The 19144-nt window shown below is 36.2% G+C and overlaps 2 protein-coding genes across 2 annotated transcripts in view; one reads left to right on the plus strand and one right to left on the minus strand.

The window, feature by feature from the left end:
* The window catches only part of DOCK2 (dedicator of cytokinesis 2), a 228141-nt gene that overhangs the window by 93473 nt on the left and 115524 nt on the right, over positions 1-19144 (plus strand). The gene's annotated exons all lie outside the window — the stretch shown is intronic.
* Positions 1042-14229, minus strand: INSYN2B (inhibitory synaptic factor family member 2B). The gene is made up of 3 exons (XM_013953657.2): positions 12866-14229; positions 9617-9691; positions 1042-1228 (listed from the first exon to the last, which is right to left on the minus strand). Exons 1-3 carry the CDS (start codon positions 14227-14229, stop codon positions 1042-1044), a joined length of 1626 nt encoding a protein of 541 aa, XP_013809111.2.

Genomic DNA, 19144 nt, shown 5'->3' on the forward strand with positions numbered 1-19144 from the left:
ACAGGACAGAAGGCAGCAGGCTGAGGGAAGTGGTTCTGGCTTAGGGGAGAGGTTTTACTGAATATCTGATGGGAGGATAAAGAGAAGATGACGGAGCCAGGCTCTTCTTGAAGGGGCATTGGGATTGGACAAGATGCAGTGGACACATGTTAGAACATCGGAAATTAGATTAGATGTTAGGAAAAACTTTTTCATTGTAAAAGTGGTCAAATTTTGTAACAGGTTTCCCAGAGAGGTTGTAGAGTCTTTGGATATACTCAGACCTCAACTGGACAAGGCCCTGAGCAGTCTTATCTAAATGGACCTGCTTTGAGAAGGCAGTTGGGCTCGACTTGTTTAAATATTCTCTTATTTTATGATTCTAAGATTCTTTCTACAGAAGTCTATTAAATTATTGCTTTTTAAATTGAATGAATGAAAGGGAAGAGTAACATTTAATCTGAAATTTTTTTCTTTTTTTTTTTGTTAAATATTGGATGACGGCAACCAAAATATTTCACTGGGGATGTGAAATATTTGTAATTGTCTCCTTTGAGAAGTTTTTTTGGTTTTTGTTTGTTTTGAGCAACATATATCATCCTGAACTTGTACTTGGTTATGTGATTCATCTAGTGATCAGTGCATGTTCTTCTATTTTTCAGTCCATGTTGCTTATAAGTAGGAAGTGAAGACTAAATGATGTTCTTATCTTTGTCTACACTTGCTTTTTAAAGTAGAGATTTAATTGCCGTCATTATGGAAGGTTGAAAAAAAGTTGTCTTTACAAAGTATATGAAAGTGTCCTTGGAGAAAAATGAGAAAAAAATTACAGTTCTTTGTTGAAAATAGTCTCTTCATGTGTATTTATTCAGTGAGATGATTTGTTAAGTAAATTCAATTCTTCTGAGTTTTCAGATACTCTATTAAACTTTTTTTAGCTTTCTACTTGTGATTTCATTATAGCAGAGTTTGCAGGTGTGTGCTCTCAAACCTCTTCATATGTATTCTAGTGTCTTTTGAAATGTAAAAACTCTGTGTTTCCATATATGATCCACAAGGCAGTCAAATCCACCAGAAGCATTTCTTTTTCACCTTTTTTGTTTTCCTTCTTAATTCCTTTTTCTCTGGAATTGGAGGATCAGGTGGTAGCTTTTGAGGAGAAGCTGGAGCTGGACTTTGCTCCACGTGATCCAGCCTTTTCAAAATCTGATGAAATCTTCCTTCTTGTTGTCTGAAGTCATATTCTACACTATGGAAAAAATGAAGAGATTAAGCTAGTAAATGAGAAATTCCTTCTTTAAAAACATGTGGAAAAGATGCATACTTTGTTAGAACAGAACATTATTCAATATCAGAGCCTGGTTAAAATGCAAGACAGTATAGGTTGCTGCCTTGAAAGAAGTTCATCTATTAACCTTTTCTGAGGGGATCCTCTTCAGTTTTGTGAGGTAACAGCTCCAGTGTTGGGTCCAAACACAATGGGACAAGAATTAAGGGGAAAAAAAATTACCCAGGGTCTATAATGTTAGATAACATTGTCCTTCATTTGCATAGCAGTTCATATGTACTTATATCTTTCACCCATTTTTTTTTCTTTTTTGCATAAACCAATAAAACAAAAATCATGCTTGCATATGTGCTGGCTGCCTATATATGTGACAGTTTTCCAGAACAGTTTAAAATATAATGAAGAAGAAATGGCCTATACAATTCATTTTCATTATGCTCTGTAGTTTATTTTTAGCCCACATGTTGCACGAGATGCGGAGGTGGCTATTGCTGTTTATTTTTGTGACTTTGAATTGTGACTTACTGACAGTTTAAACAGGTATTTTCTAATGGTTCCTTTTTTTTAAATGGACAATATGCTCTTGCTTTTATGAGTGGGCATCATTTTGTTTCAAATTACGCTGTTCCATTGTGCTGCTTTACAGTTGAGGAAGATGTTAAGTTTAACCTGTGTGAACTTGACCACAAGTAGCTTAACCATAAAATAAAATTCCTCAAAGTTTGCGCTTTCTGTTGAGATAAGCAGTTCTCTGGAATGACAGTTTCTTCTTCCTCCCATTCCTTGTTAACTGCTAGTTGATGCAGTGTCTTGAACATACAAGCCAAGCTTGGAAATGAATGAACAAGATGCAACATTTGTACTAAAAATATACAGATAGTTCAGACTTCTTACCATTATGGTGGTAGTTAGATTTATGTTTTCCTTAGTCTTCTCCACATGCTTGTTGGCCACTACCAGCCGTTACTCCTGTTCCTTAAACCTGGTGTGAGCCCATTATTGGGGGCCCATGTAGGTAAAGGGATTTGACAAATAAATGATTCTCTTTTTTCATTCTGTCAATTTAAGGGAGCTAATGCTTTTTTTTATAGTTATTTTTAAGGACCTCTATTATGTGGCAATTTGAGTTATTTGTGAAAAGAACATTTACTATGAGAAAGTATCAACAATTAGCTTTTACCTTCACCCAAGATACTGATGACCAGAGATCTGATGAGAATAAGAAGCAGCTGTCTAAGTATAAGTAGTCAAGGATGAGATGAAAAATGATTGAATCTGTTTCATGTGCTATGGAAAAAGCCTAATGAAAAATGATTTATATTTGGGCATTTAAATCATGTAGAAGGCTGAATGGTTAACTTCACGCTGATCTTTGTAAAATTTCAGTTGGCAGGGGATTTAGAGATCCTGGGAAGTAGCTATGGCAGCTTGGAGTCTGGGGAGTGTTACTTTGTATGTAAATAAAAGTGGCAGTTACTTTTTTTGGTATAATAACTTGTCATATTAATGCAGGGCAGCGTTCCAGCCAATTGCATTGAAAACAAAATTTTCTTTAATATGAAAATCATTCCTGATGGTAAAAAGTAAAGTACAGCATTGTATACTGGTGTACAGAATAGGAAGAAATCTTAAAATGGTTCAAGTTGCCATATTTGTGACACTGAAAATCAGCTGGTAATTAACAACTTCATAAAAATGCTGCTCTTTAAAGTTACATCTGTACTGAGTAACCAGTATTAATCCTTATTCCAACCACCTTTTCTGGGCAGGCGAATGGGAGTTGTCAGCTGAATTTGTGGGAGGATGGGAGAGGAGGAAGGAGCTGTTTGTTTTTTCCATAAAGCTTTTTGAAAGGAAATAAGGCATCGTCATTAGGTGTGTTTGTATAAGACGTCACAAGCAGGCCCTGTTCCTGATTCGGGCCCTGAGAAAGAAATCTGTAAAATCAGTAAATATGCATGTTTATATTAAGACTATATTAATTACATTTTGCGTGTGTGTGTCTGTGTGTATATTTATAGATAATAAAAATGTATGAACATTGTGTTGAATAATATGTTAAAATTAACTAGAAGCTTGTTTCCCTTTATAATTAATGTGGTTGAGTTTTTAACTGAAATAAAGTGACTAAGTTGGCAAAAAGAAAGAAACAGAATTCTAATGCATAGAAGAGCTGGAGAGAGATCTCTGGTCAGGGAGTAATATGTAATAAATTAAATATATAATTATATAATAATTATATAATTAAAGGAGAAGAAAGAAAGTGATGTAAAAAACAAATTTGATCTGTGTGTCTCTTCTACTTTATCAGCGTAGTGTTAAAACTGCAACTTAATGCTTTTTAGAAGTCACAGATCAGGAGCGCTGGAGAATGAAATGTTCTGTTTCTAACATACATACAACAAGGATAACATGTCTTCATGTTCCTTTTTGCTTCTCTTTTTCCACTATTTCTAATTTAATGTTGGAGAGATCGTCTCCAGAGGCAAGAGATCAGTTCAGTCTCCATTTAATACTTGTCCTTTGTATTCTGAGCTAACTGTTTGCTTTTGGTTGCTACTTCCATTTATTTATTGTAATACGAACTTTTGTCTGATAGGATCTAGACTGCAAGTCCCAAGTCATTTCACATAACACTGCTTGAATAGTTGTTAATAAAGCTAAACTTATAGCCCTTATATATCCGATCTGAATTTTCTGTGACTGTAAGAATGAAAGGTCCTCTATTGCTTTACCAGTCAGTTTAACCAACACCTGGACTGACACGAGGTTAGTATATTGATGGGTTCAGTGACTGCTTAAAATGTACATAATAAAAGATGATTCACTGACAGTAATACAACATACTGCTGTATTTGGATCACTGATGACTTAGGAGCAGGGAAAGGGAGAACAAGATGAAACACTTGATTCTATAATTAATGACAACAGTGAAGCTACATTAGTAGAAAAAAATACATGCATCTTTTAGAAAAACTGATGAGCACAATTACTTTTTTCAGAATGTTGTCTAATGAGTCTGTAATGAACTTCAAATTTTGGTTACTCTGAATGCTTTATTGTAACTGTCTCTTATGCCCACATCTCTATAAAAATGAATATTAATGAATAAGAATGATGCTACTGTTTTTTCTTGCTGTCTTCTGCTTTGTCTGTTAAGATTAGAAATTGTTCAGAGCAGGAACTGTGTTCTGTTGTATGCACTCTACTGATCATTGTAGTGCCTCCAGGCACCGTTGCAATTAAAAACAACCAAGAAAATCAAAAGGCACACCACTGTTTTGCTGTTTCGCCTGTTCTTTACTCCAGACAGTTATGACTGTTGCTCAGAATCTCTTTCCTGGATTGGGACTGTGTAAACTAAAGGGGTAGGCGAAGCCACATAGTTTACTCCTCTGCAGAGGGAAGGCATCTTGTGATAAAAGGTAGTTTGTATATATAATCCAGAGAGTGGCCTCTTTTGCTGCAGAGTCCAATAAAAATGCACAACTTTTATGGTCTCAGGGATCTCAGAGGTTGTTCGTTGTGAAGGATGACAACATGACCAAATAAAGGAAATCTGTCTTGTCCTGAATGTGTATGTTTATGCAGACTTGCTCTTTGATCTCGGATAAGTCATGTAACCTCTGGAGTTTCTGGTGTACTGTAGAGAAGACTAACAAGTTTGTCTCGTAGACAAGTTGTGGTGTTTAATTAGTGATGTGTAAAGTACTTTGAGAAGAATAAATACTATGTTCATTAGCAGGAGTTAAGGACATCAGCACTCAGTTGAGTTGTATGTTGAACAATAGGCTGCAATGCTATGTCCAACCCTGACTTTACCTAATAAGCATATCAAACTCTTTAATGAGTTTGGCTCATCTAGAAAATATGGTCTGAAGAACACTTTTGAGGGTATATTTTATTGCTTATATCCATAAAAAAAAATTAAAAGGAAAAATGCTTAAAGCTTGTGAAGCTAAAGGTTTGCCATATTCTTTGAAATAAAGAAAATCTTTTCAAGCTAAAGGAAAAAGTCGTTTGTCCTTTCTTGTTGTACATTAATCTAAAGAATCATTCTGCCCTGCCAGCAATGCAGTGCCACAAGCGCATTTATAGTCCAGGTCATAAATAAAGGGCTGGTTTTATGTAGAGAACTTGTTCACATATCTAAAACTTCTGGAACATACTAGTATATTCGAAGTTACAAAAGATGCCAGAGAATATGTTTCAAATCAAGTTCTACCATTATGCACTGTAATTTCTAACTTCTCCGCGTGATCTTCACAATGTCTGATTGGCAAGTTCATCATTTCCACAGAGCACTTCAGTTCTCAAAGGAAGAGAATGCATAAGAGGAGGTTTCCTTTGGCCATAAATAAATGTGACAGAACTTGGAGAAGGAATGCCTTCATGGTGTGTTTATTTTTTAAAATTACATTCTAGTAATTTTGCTTTTTAATGTATATTAGTTGTGTATATTTATTATGAACAGTAGTGCAGATCTTCCCATCTGTACATTGTTTTTGTGAGTTGTCTTGAACTATGAGACTGTTTTGGAGCATGGCACAGAGGTTAATAGATGGAAGCATTTTTTTCTTAAACAAACTTTAAAACATTACAACACATCAGAAATGCAATATGTATAGAAGTAAATTTTTTTATTGTGAGGGAGGAAGAAAGCCAGGAAAATGAGTATGTGATTTCAGTAAGCCAGCATTCTCATTAGCTCATCAGCTGTAAAGTCCTGGAAGTAGAGTTCCCTTCCCAAAAAAAGAAGTGCAACAAGACAGGGTTAAAATAGCAATATTGTAATTTTCCACTAATTTTGGTTTGAAACATATTCCTGACTGTTTCAAATGAGGTCTAAGATATCATATGTAAATTCTGACTGTGCACCCGTCTTTTTTCTTGTCATTCTCTTAAGCCTGCAGTGTATGGCATTACTGGAAAGGAGGTAAAATGGGGAATTGTGAGCTGCAGCTCTGTTCATGCTGCATTTGTGCAGTAGGTTTCTTAATATTCTGAAGTTAGAACTTAGTAAGTCATATACTGGAGAGACTTGAGTAAGTTTATTGGCATGTTTTAGTTTGTATGGTGATGCTATTAGTTGCAGTTAAAATGAAAGTCAGTTGGATATGCAGGGAGTTTTGCAAATCAGCCACCTGTTCCAAATGCCATCTGTCTTTTTCTTGCAATTTTTCTTTAGCTTTCCTGGTAATTTGGCCTATATAGGACTCTGTTTATATAAATTAATGCTAAGTGTGTAGTTGTTTCCATTTTACAGATAGGAATACAAAAATGTAGTCATCTTAATATCGTACAGCCATCAGAAGCTAGGCAGACATTTGAACTTGGAGTCGCAGCCTTATGCTTAAGACATTAGGCCATGTTGTGTCTCTGTACGTGTAAAACTGATTGTCCTTCTGGAGCATTGGTGGTAGGTATAAGAATAGGAGCGGAAAGTTAATGTGAAGATTTAACACAAAAATTTGAGAGATTCAAAAATTCTGTAACCATTTTTCCCCCCTGAGAAATAAAGCGCCCTTACTCCCAAAGTATTCGTCAATCTTGGTTTTGCAAATGTAAGAGGATGTTTTGGCTGGTTAAGTAATACCAGATCTGTCCTTCAGTTTCTTGTCTTTTCAAAATCTGTAAGCCATCAAGAGAGGAAAATGAGAGAAAAACAAAAAATTTGAATTGTAAACTTGGTAGGATGTGTGAGATGAGAGCATTTTTCCGGGTATCTTTTGACTCGAACCTTTGGTGTTTTTTTCCAGACACATCATTTACCAAGCATGGTTAACGTCTGTTGTGCCCTATGTGGAGTTAAGGACATATTTTAGAGATATTTAAGATAATGTGTCTGAAAATATCCTGCTCTGAATCAGTCTCTTATAGGAAAGAAGACTGATCAGTTTACCAGAGAAGGTTTTTACTTGTCTTTTTCATTTAGTATTTAATTTTGAGTTTGAACGCAGTGAGCTTTGAGCCAGACAGTGATTCAACAGCCAAAGTTTGGTCTTGCCTTGTTTGTTCCTGAGGACACTGAGATATGATAAGGAAATTATAACACTTTTAATTTAACTTGGATTAAAGTGAAGCAATTGTTTAAATAATTTCTTTGTTAACATATGAAATCATGAAGATTAACATTTAATTAATTAATAGAATGACTAAAGGAAGGGCAGGGAGAGGGAACCTACAGGCTCAGGGAAAGAAAGATATAAAACAGTCTGCAAGCTGAAAAATCTCACTTTATGGCTTTCTGTTTTGCTTTCTTCAGTGTCAAAGAAAACTAAAAAAAAAAGAAAACAAAACAAAAACACAAACTTACATTGTAATGTTGGGAAGAACAAGTAAACATTTATCATTACTTTTGAAGAAGAAAACAAAGCCAGAGATTAGTTATTTTTTAATCTCTGTGTTCATAGGCAAGTTGTAGCTGATAACAAATAATGTGTGTGATAATTTGCTTTCAGAAGAAAGATAATGTTCACTGAAGAAGAAATAAGCTTCATGTTCTACTTTAGGTTCTATTATTAGAAGAACCTGCTGGAATAATGGGCATGTTAGCAGTATTATTTTGCTTACCTGCCTTGGCTTAGCTGTTCCCTGAAGCTCGTTGTAATATATTCTAGGGCACCCAATTCTTGCATGCAAAAGAATTTATTTTTTCACATTTTATAGCCATCTTGTAATACATGAATATGTAACCATGCTGTCAGAGACTTTTGACACTATGAAATTTCATGCTGTTTTGGTATGAAGTTCACCATAACTGCCACGTGAGTGATTGCTTCAGGAAGCCCAGGGAAGTTCTCTTTTTGCCTTTGTTGGCTTATTAGACCTATTTATAACTGTATCGTAGAATTCTGGCTGTATTTTGGGATGTAAAGATGATCAGCTCCGTTGCTTTTATGTAATGTAATTTTAATATTTCTTGGTTTATAAAAATATATTTTTTCCTATTCAAAGTAGTGTGCTTTTGAATAATCATGAGAACAATATAAATGAAACTTCAGCTTTATTTAAAGTTTTTGAGAGAGGATAATAAACAATCACACCTAAGTGTGTCCCTGAAAATACTGCTTATTTTATCCTGGCTGTGAGAAGAATGTTTAGGGATGGCCTGGTTTTGTGAATCATAGGAAGACCAAAAACTGACAATATCATTTTCTGTTTTATGGACAATACTTGTGTTTGGTTCTAAGTAAGTAAAAATGGCAGTGATGTACTTACTGTAGGAAAAAAAATCTGCAATTCTTACTATGGGAAAGTGAGGAAAAAACAATAAACACCCAAAAAACCTCCTTTCTGGGCAGGTGGCACATTACCAAATTGTAACGTACTGGGTGGTCAGTCATTGAACAAAACAGAAGTTCAGCGGTTAGACAAAGAACGAGCATATTCCCAGTAGCATGATGGGGAGCATAAACAGGAACAACAGGCAGTGTTGGAAGGATATGAGGAAAGAAATGGGATTACTGTGGGCCTAGGGATTTTAATACTATATCAAGGAGTGCAGCATAAAATAATTTCTCTCACAGAAAAGCAATGGTAGGTTAGGCTTCCTATTCGAGAAAACTAGTCTCCAAATAGTTGTGTGAAGAGCGTAGTAAATCCTACGCACTCTACCTGAAGATGCATTTCCTGCCTCACAGTTGAGGCAGCAGGGATCGCCTAAGGGGGTTAAAAACTGATGCAAGCTCTAGCAGTGCCCTGCCGAGGGACAGGCTAAGCGTGCCGTGTAATTGCTAGCGGCCGCGTAATGGCTGGCAAGCCGAGGAACTTCACGGGGTCTCTGTAGATGGCACGTCTGGAACATGCGCAGCTTAAAGAACTCACTGCTACAAAGTTAGCTGGTTCATAAGGGTTTAACATCAACTGCAGTTTATCTCTCAAAATAATAACAAATAAATATTCGCTGAAGTGAGAAGCATGGGATTTTTTAGTTGTGGTTTGCATATGAACATGAACTGTAGCTATAACTTACTGGCATCTAGAGAACTGATTCTTTATCTTTTTCAAGATCAGAATTTATTACAGATATGTCAGGTTTAAAAATGTAACATACACAGGGAATTTAATCATCAGAAACCACTTAAAGATTTTCAAAGCGTGCCTGTAAGAATAATGCACTGAAGGTTTCTCCTTGGACTTCACGGAAGGGCAGCACCCCTGTCAGATAACCCCAGCATTAACTGCTCTCCCTGTGCTGGGGTGAAAAGAACATAACTCAGATATTCCATTTGGTCATTTTTAAAAACTTGATTTGTAGTAATGGACCTTTTTATAGTTTTAAGCAAAACATTGTGCATTTGTGAGGGACATACAGACAATACCAAATAGCATGAGGGGCTGAGGTACCTGTAAATGATACATGCAGTGTTCTGACAGGTGCTGCAGTTGTTGAGGTCTTGACCGGTGTGGTAGAAGTTGCGCCTGTAATAGACAATAGTTCATGTAATTTGTGTTTATAGATACATTAACATATCTCTAGGATTCTTTCATTTTTTCCTTTTTTTTTTTTTAAATAATTTTGTGCACCACCTTGCTAAAAACTCAAGTGTCAAATTCTATGATTAGAAGATAGCTTTAAAACAACTGAAACCCAAGTTAGTTTATATTTTGTTTTTGTCTTTGTGCTTCCTGCTTTTGAAGATACTAGTTTTCGGCTCTTACTTGAGTACTTGTTACAAAAACATGTGGTCGCAATACTTCTTATAAACACACTTGGAAGTATTTGAATAGCCAATGCTTTATGTGAATCAAGTTGATCTTACCCTCATGGTTTCCATTCTTTCATCTTTTCTTGTTTCCTTGCTTCAGATTTTTACTGCTAATAGTTCAGAAAGTTAGACTGTTCAATAAAATAAAAAAAAAAGCTATTTTGAATTTTTATATTTTTGCAGGTACCATCAGGGCAATTTTGATATATGTGTAAAGTAGAAAAACAGATTTATCCCTACCTGCTATGAAATTTGCTCTAATGAATAACCTAATAAAATAGGACATGGAAGTGTCATTTCTGAAAATATTGTAGCTTGGGATTCACAGTAGTCTAAGATTGGTTTAACAACAACTAGAGTTAAATCTTTTTTATGCTGCAAAGATCTGGATTAGAAACACTGGGGTCAGTGGCTCCTTATATCTGAAGGAATCATTACATTTATATTGAGCTGGTTTAACTGGAATTAGAAGAATTCAGATGGGACCAAAATAGTTTTCTGCTTGTTTTTGGAATAAAAGAGGTCTTTCTTCACAGAGGTTGTTATGAGACTTCCAGAATCACTAATAATGTTCAATTTTACTGTTGTAGTTTGTAGATGGTCCTAGCAAGCTGGGATGAAGTCATGCCTGTCCCATGCAGAAGTAGATGCATGGGAGAAGGACTGGATGTTTTTTAATTCCCTGAAGACCCATATTTGGGTAGTAGTAATATAAAATGTAGTATAGACAAGGGATTGCTTAAACCTGACACCTACTTGGAGGTTTGCTCCCCTGTCCTTGGATATAATCTACTGAACTAAATTTTGTTCTGGTGTTTTAGAAATGTTTTTGCACTTCTGTTATGAATTTGTGTGGATGGATTTCTCTTGACAGCCCTTTGCAAAGTTAGTGCTAGAAAATTGTGTGGCTTTGGGGATAGAGAAGAATGAATGAGAAGGACTGTCTGAGAGGATAGTTGGAGCTGAATTATATGGAAAAAATGTTACATGGGAGGAAGGCTGACACACTGGAAATAAACAGAAGTATCTTTCTGCTAACAAAAGGATGTACATTACTGGATAATGTTTCCAGATTAAAAAGGTAAACTGTACAGAGTAAATAGATATTAACTTGAGCAATAGGATTTTTTTTTAAAGTATGTGAAAATTTGTATTTGGATTGTGAATTGGAAAAAGGGGGTAATTTCAGTCCCCAGATAAAATACTTCAAGAATGAAAGAATCCTTCATAAGAAAATCAGAATAGATATGTTATTCTTCAGAAGTTATAGGAAAATGGCAGAGTATACAATGGCAGCTTTAGTCAGTTTTATCCTAACAAGTCTTTGGCCATGCAAACCTTTTTGGTCCACATGGGGGTATGTGCAAAGTCTTGCGTTTGAGTCACGAGAGTGAGTCATGCTCTGCGCTTTGCTTTTGTGCCCGTGCGCCTGCCCAGCGCGACCTCCTCTTTGTGGAAATGCAGAAGGTTGGGTCAGATTGTACCAGGTTTATCCATTAATTGTAATCAGGAAATACTGTTGATAAAAATTATCTGATATTAAAATGAAGCATGCAATTTTACTCATGCATCAAGCACACATAGATGATTAATTCTGGATGCCTAGGTTAGTTGCATTAAGTGTGAAAGTAAATGTGTGATTATATTAGACTTCACCTGGTTTTAGCTTTAAAAAATGGAATCCTTGTTCCCATGATACTTTGAGGAGATATGTTTGCCATTTTTTTCCAAAGATAAAAGTTATTTGAGGGAAACAATAGATTATTTTAAACAGAACTTGGAAATTTAACCTAGACACATATACTGTAAGTTGGAACCACTGCTGCTGGTTTGGAAAGCATTATTAGGACGTTTTAAGATGTATTTTGAGCATAGAAGTGTTTTAAATTCTGTTTTAACTTTGTCATACAAAGATGTGAGTTCTTCAGTATTTAGACATAAGCTGCATTTATAGTATCATTATTTATAGTGCATAAATAAATTACATAAATAATTCTTGCAGCCCTGGACTAGTAGTCACTATGAGAACATACTAAGAATAAATACAGATCATGCACTCTTGCGACAGTACAGGAAGCAGTCGTTCTAAAATCTCTGGCTGATAGTCTTTAAATTCTTGCTAACAGTCATCGCATGCTCTGTGTTCATGCTTTAATCCCTTTTAAGCCCCCAGCGCCACCCTCAGGGAAATCTTAATAGCACATTGAACCTCTTGAAGTTGACTCACCGTTGTGCCTTTTCCTATTCTTAAAGCATTCCCCTTAAGCAGCTATGTTGTTCATGGTGCCATGAAATGCAGCCACCAATGTGGTGCCCAAAAAAGTCTGCAGATGCATTACTTTGGCCACGAATACTTCTGCTTGCTTATGAAGGCATGAATTATTTATTCAACAGAAGCATGTTTTTGCTAATGCAAACCATTTCAGCAGTAAGACTGCTTTGTCATTAAGTGCATATCTGACCTTGATAGTAAGAGACAGTTTGGCTGCCATTGATTTCTATTATATTTCATTAGTACATTAGACTGTTGGGTTTTGTTGTTGCCACTGCATAGAGATTGTAGCTAGATGGAGGCTGCCAACTCTCATGTGTTGGTGACATTGTATTTGACACCATAAATCTAAATAAAAAGGGGTTGTTAAACAGCGTCTCATACTGGATTTAGTAAAGGCAGTGTTAATTAAAGCCAAACTATAAAGAGACTTGCTTCTCTGCAGAGGCCCAAATATCAGAAACAGTGGATGAGATACAGTTTTGCAAACTCATCTTTAAATATTTCAAGGAAAGATTTTTTTCGATAGCAAAGGTTAAAAGAATGCTAACATCTACTTCAGACTTCTGATAAATTACCAAGTAAAATAGTTTCTAATATTAAAATGCACCATACCCTTCACTGAGGGCTCTGGCTTTTTCCAGGTCTTGAATTACATTCAAAAGGACTTTAATCTTCTCCTGGTTTGACTGCAAGGATTCCTCTACAGACTGCAGCCTGCCTTGTAGGGCGCACAGTTCCCCATGTGCCAAATGAATTTGATTCATTTCTCTAATCTCTTTGTTGGTTTGTGGTTTTATTTCATTCCTTGGCAGATAAGACTTTATGTGAAATCCTTCTATGCAGTTATTACAGTCTGAAACATCTGTCTGGGTGGAATTTTTCTTGATCCCAGTGTGACATGAAGGAATGGATTTTGATGCATTACTGCTGGTCAGTGACATTATCGCATGATCGTCATTTGTTAGTGTCACTGTGTCATGCTCTCCGGACCGCTGATAATCTCCGAGGAAACAAGGAGGTAAACTGTGATTTGATGGAGGCAACAAAGGGGTCGTTTCCTTACTACTTGCGCCTTTGTTGGCTACAGGTAACTCACAATCTGCTTCACAGGAGTCAGAATGTGGATTGCATTCACTGCAGTAACTGGAATTGCTTAAGCAAGCATGCGATTTTTCGGAATTAGATGACAGTGTGCTGTTTTCATTGGACTGATTTATGACAGTAGAAGAATGCAGTGAGTTACTTAAATCCATGGTCATGTCTAGTGCATCCATGGAAGCATTGCTGTCCTGTGGAAAACTCAGATGCATGTATTCAGGCACCTGTATAGAAACAGTTGTCCTTTCTGGTGCTGAGAAATCATCAGAGTCTGGGTGGATAGGTCCATTGCATTCTGATTTTGTTGTTGGTTTTTGATGTAACTGACCGTCCACCTCACTTTTCCTGAATCCATCTTGCAAATGATTAGTTATTCTTATGTAGGAGATGTCTGAAGGCATTATGTCTTGCTCAGAAAGACTGCCATTTACTTGGATGGCATTTGCAGGTTCGGTTGTCATTTCTGTTAATGATTTGCTTACTGTCAGCTTTTTCCTTTTAAAAACTGGGAAGTGTTTCCTGAGGCTTGGAGACGTTTGTATGGCAATATTGTGAAGGCCTTTCTGAGCCCTTGGGAAAGGTGGAGATTGATTTGGCAAAAAAATTTGGTGCCTATTTGTTTTTGTATTTCCGGTCAGGACTGCTGTATCTTGGGCAGGGTGAGTATCCGTTTCAGTGACACCCGTTGTCTTTGTGTTCATACCATCATCCTTGAATCTCACTTGCTGAGATTTGCTTCTGCGGTGGTGTGGCTGCCTCATAAAATCCACTGAGTCCAGACTGTTCCTTTTCAATAGTACTGGGCGCATTTTCATGTTTTGCTGGGCCATTGAATCACAGTTTAACATCTGCAAGTAATGTGTTTCTTTGCGACCCATTTCATTAGGTCATTTGAACAGCATCTTGTGGTTATTCCTTAGATATAAAGGAATACCTTAGCTACTAATAAAAAAGGGAAGCCTTTCGTTCTTGTTGTTATTACATATAATTCTATGCTCTCTTTAGGAATGCTCTTTCAAATTTTGGTTCGATAAAATGATACTTGTAAGTACAGGTAATTAGTGATTAAACCAAGCACACTAAGGTAAATAAATGAAATAACAGATTTAAGGAAAATTTTCTTGTAGCTAGGGAATGTAGAAGTTTGGGTTTTTTTTAATGATCTGAAGCTAACATGATCTCTGTACTACAAAATTGTCACAGACTGATAGGCTTACAGATAATTAATTTAAAGATAAGTTTGAGTCTATGGCTTTCCTAATGGCTGTTATTTGACAGTCAGCTCTCCATTAGTGTTACAAGTTTTTTATCATAGACCAGTCACATACTACTTATATGCATATTGCATAAACAACAGGCATGAAAGCTTTTGGGGGCACTTTTCTTCCTGATGCATAGTTTTACTATATCCATTAATACCAAAATGAAATGCTTTCTTTAGAGTTGCTTTCTCTTCTTCAGCCATCTTTTTATTTTAGCAGCCACTTCTGGCAAGGGAAAAATACAGCATCCAGCAGGATTCAGTGAAAGAAATTACTGATGTGTAGTTGTTACTTTAGTTTATGCAAATATAAAGCCAACAGTGTCTGAGGGCTCTTTCATTTTGGCAAGTTCTGCAAGTACTTTGGCATCAGCAGAGCGGTCCAGACCAAGTAACCAGGAAATGCAGAAGAGCAGGTAGTGTTTCCTGAAAGTAAGAAGACAATAGTTGTAAATCAATAAATTGCCCAATACTGTTGTTTTCTCCTGCTGTCTCTAACAACTTTTCATCTCCAGCGCTTTTGTTACTTCAGCGGTTAGACACTTCTATATAACCTGAAAAATATCTTATAATTGTGAAGTATCTAAAGTTTTCCTCATATGGAATATCTTAAAACAATCAAATATATATTCCAGATATTCAGAGAAGTAGATTTTTTTCTTTGTTGTGATCTGTACTCCAAAGTAATGCTATATGCAGGCTTGAACCTGAAATCTTAAACGTGGGCCCAAAGTCTTAAATCTTGTTTTAGATTTGAATATGGCTACATAGTCTATTTATGGTTGGTTGAAATACACAAAAACTGAAAAATATAAATGTGAGGTTTTTATTTTGGGGCAAGTTAAGGTTCAAACATGACTCTTTTTCTTTTTTTTTTTTAAAGTGTTTCCCATTGTATGTGTTCAAATTGGAGAACAGCTCTTAGACAAGGGAGAATAAATTTTCTTGATATTTTAAAATAAGACTGATGCATGTATGGAACACTGTGGGCTCACGAAATATCTTTTCTGTGCAATATAAAATATTTGTTCAAGACTGAAGTTGACTGCACGAGTATGTGAAGTGTTGCTTGTACCAGTTTATCACAGCTGCCATTTTAATTATGGGATTAGTTTGCCACAAAAACGTTATTTTCATAGATTAAGGTGTAATAAGCACTGACCACTTCTCAAGTTCTCTGTATTTATTCCATAAAAATAATATTAATGAAAGTTAAAGTGCAAGTAGCTTGTCACTGCATATGCAGATTACGGATGCATTCCCTGTGCTGAGTACCATGATGGATCTTCCCTAAGTTTGGGCTCGTGGGTAACGTGGAGGATTACTTTAAGCTAGTCCGCTGTGCTGGAAAGGAGCGTTTAATGGTATGTTCTGCTTATTGAAGGGCTGCACAGTATCGTTGCCTCTTTCGTGCAACATCAGCCTGTGCGCTAAGTGTAGCTGGCTGCGGTGACCAGCGACGCAACACGGGTGCGGGAGAGTCACGTAACAGTGCGTTGTTAATGAACATGCCAGGTACTGAGGCTGCGGTAAGAAAATATAGAGGCAGTAGGGGTGAAAATTGTCTTGAACTTCAGCCATGTGAGTAGACAGCTTCACGTATGACTGATGATCATATATGGCAAGAGCAATATTGTTTCAATATTTTCATATTCAAGTTACTTTGATAGAATATTTTGGCTTCTTTTCTGTTACAGATTTAGACTCATACTGTCTTCTTGGGGTGGAACATGTATGTGAGTGTGTGCTATATATGCTTTTGTTCATATTGTGCACTTTTGACTTGATGTGCTTTTGATAAACCTTTTTGCCAGGACTTTTCACAATCCAGATTTCCATGGTGTTAAGGGTAGTTTTGTTGTTTCCCACACAAATAATCTGCATGATAGACTTTCATTTAAATGTGAATTTTCTACCTTAATCATTCCAGAATAGATTGGCCAAAAATTCAGGATGTGCAGCAAATAGCGCTGGACTGGTAGCAGATCTTAAGTCTTAAACTTCAAAAGTCGCTCATGAGATGTACTTGAAGAAAAATATCGTTCCTGTATATTGTGATAAAACATGCTAAATCTGAAACCAGCTGCCATTGTAGAATAGAATAGGGGCAGGAAGAGAAATTAATGCATATGGGAATATGGGAAATATTTCACAGGATTTTAAATAATCCTGCATGGTTTGCTTTTATGATTACAGCAGTTCTTAAGACTGAGACTAAATTCTCACCATATCATTAATTCAGGTTAGTGTTCCAATAGTGGCTTCATTAGCCTTACTGATTTTGTTATCTTAAGTACACCTTTTATTTAAGCTTTGAACAGGCTTCACCATATTTAATTTGCAAGAATTGATGAGATGGGTGTAGTGGGGATGATCTTGTCATAGGATATAGCAGACTTACATAGCCTCATGTTACATTCAGGCAGTGTAATATAATTTATGCAATGTAATAATGTGATATTATTCTATCATCAAGTTTTAGGAGAAAATGAAAATGTTGGATGATTTCCGATAATTTTGGGAATGCTTCTTTCTGCAGAGAAACATTTTGCATAAGATGACAGGAAACAAAGATGTACATTAATACCAAATTTTACTTTTGTGATATGCTAGTATCAGGTGGCTCAAATCATTGTACTGTTTATTCTCTATAAACAAGTATACATAATAAACAAGTCAGATAGTTTCTGCAAATAGAAATAAAGCTTCAGTGCCAAGCTCTGAATTCTCTTATTGTCTGCTAATTACTGGAGGCTTGTACAGTTTTTTTTGAGAATTTATCCAAATATTGCAATGGCATTCCCTACTTCCCATCACAGCTGCTGTGCTCCAGGCAGATGGACTACTTGAAAGTTACTCTTGCCCAATTAAATTCCAATAGGAACTTTACAAAGCTAATAGCTCATATTTTATATACAGGTAAAAAGCCTTTTTTAGAAGGTTTTTAGAAGAGGTTGCTACTCTGGCTACAGGAGGCACTTGAGCTAGATGCTTGCATTCTTAGTCTGCAAATTACTAGTTTACTCTAATCCTGTGCGATTTTGCTGCCTTTGCATGTATTGATCTGGAGTTGATATGATTTTCTATAATGAGAGTTTTAATGCTGTTATTAAATCAAGTTGGGATAAGTATATTTATAGATAGGCATTCTCAAAATGTGTTAAAAACCCTAACTAGTGAGTTTTAATGAGTTTTATGAAGGTGCCTGTGTCTAGATTTACAAGTTAATGCAACATTGCCAGTTACAATGCTTTAGATACCCTCATCTTGGGATGATGGTATCATCCCGTTTGCTTTCCTGACACAAAAACTGATGGGCTTTGTTTTGCACAGTATTTCACATGGAAGTATGAAAAATTCTAATGACCTATTTCATACGAAAGCCTTTAATGTGTTAATTTAAATTATGTCAAACCATGTGTCAGGTTTAAATTTTTATGTTGTAACAATAGAAATAGCTTTGGTAGGGGAAATTTACTGGGGTTTAATTTCTGCCAGGGTTCCACGACCTTGCTTCAGGCTATCCCTGCTCTTCCTCCTCCTCCTCCTCCTCCTGTCCCTGGGCAGCTGTTCATTAATCCTCAGGAAATGCCTTGTGCATCGGTTGTTTTGCATAATTAACACAGTGGATATGTTCCAATCTCTTCATTCACTGGTTGCTGAAGCAAATGGCCTATTAGGTGCTTGATAGTTAATGTTTATTGTTAAACACTGCCGCTAATATGGAGCCTGTTTCATGCTTCTCTTTTCAATGATTTGAGAATGTAAGCCTGATCTGTTTGCCTTCCTTTTTTGGGGGGAAGGGGGAAGCATATTTTGCCACAAAGAGAGTTTACAACTTCTGTTCTAAAGATTAAGCTCTTTGGGGATAACTTCCAAATATTACAACTCACATTGTCTTTACAAAAATGTTTGCAAATATTAATTCCACCTGTCATCCTCTGTGACAGTAGCAATGCTTCTCTGCAACTGAGAAATAGTCCATCGTGATCTGCTTATTGGCATGTTACCTGTGTTTATATGTCACTTTAATAGAGCTATGCAAGCAGTAGAAGAAGACAGGAATGGAAATGAATTGCAGGATAAGTTATCTGAAGATGAGGAAAAATTGTGGGATGAAGTCAGTATTGGGAGCAGAAGACTGGTAGGACCAGAGGGCCTTTTTTGAATAGTGGGTGGCCAAAAGGATGGCTGTACTTGGATCCTACTTCAGATGAGGCTTGTTATCTTTATTGGAACGGTATAAGTGAATGCTTACAAAAGAAGTAATTAGTTGGCTGAAGGAGGAGTGATAGCGCCTTGTCATGTCTGAAGAAATTAGGTCCAAGTCCTGTTATACCCATCTGTTTCATTAGAGGAAGTGAATGTGGACTGATAGATACTGTTAATTTTTTTCTGTTGTGCTTGGTTTATAACGTTAAAGCAAATTGTGATTTTTAATGTCTGTATATGCATTGCACGCACACTTCATAATATTGATAGTAAATCTCCAGTGTAATTTTTTCCAGCTCCAGTGTAATTGTATTCCAGAA

The sequence above is a fragment of the Apteryx mantelli genome, chromosome 14, assembly GCF_036417845.1.
Source record: "Apteryx mantelli isolate bAptMan1 chromosome 14, bAptMan1.hap1, whole genome shotgun sequence".
Classification (NCBI taxonomy): domain Eukaryota; kingdom Metazoa; phylum Chordata; class Aves; order Apterygiformes; family Apterygidae; genus Apteryx; species Apteryx mantelli.

What these genes read in the sequence shown, in the direction of transcription:
- INSYN2B (XM_013953657.2), bottom strand. Translation starts at nt 14,229, where the DNA reads ATGGGTCGCAAAGAAACACATTACTTGCAGATGTTAAACTGTGATTCA. An exon ending in GCCAGAGCCCTCAGTGAAGG is followed by an intron (nt 9,692 to 12,865) that starts GTATGGTGCATT and finishes TGTCTATTACAG; the next exon opens with GCGCAACTTCTACCACACCG. An exon ending in ACTGCATGTATCATTTACAG is followed by an intron (nt 1,229 to 9,616) that starts GTACCTCAGCCC and finishes TTTTTTCCATAG; the next exon opens with TGTAGAATATGACTTCAGAC.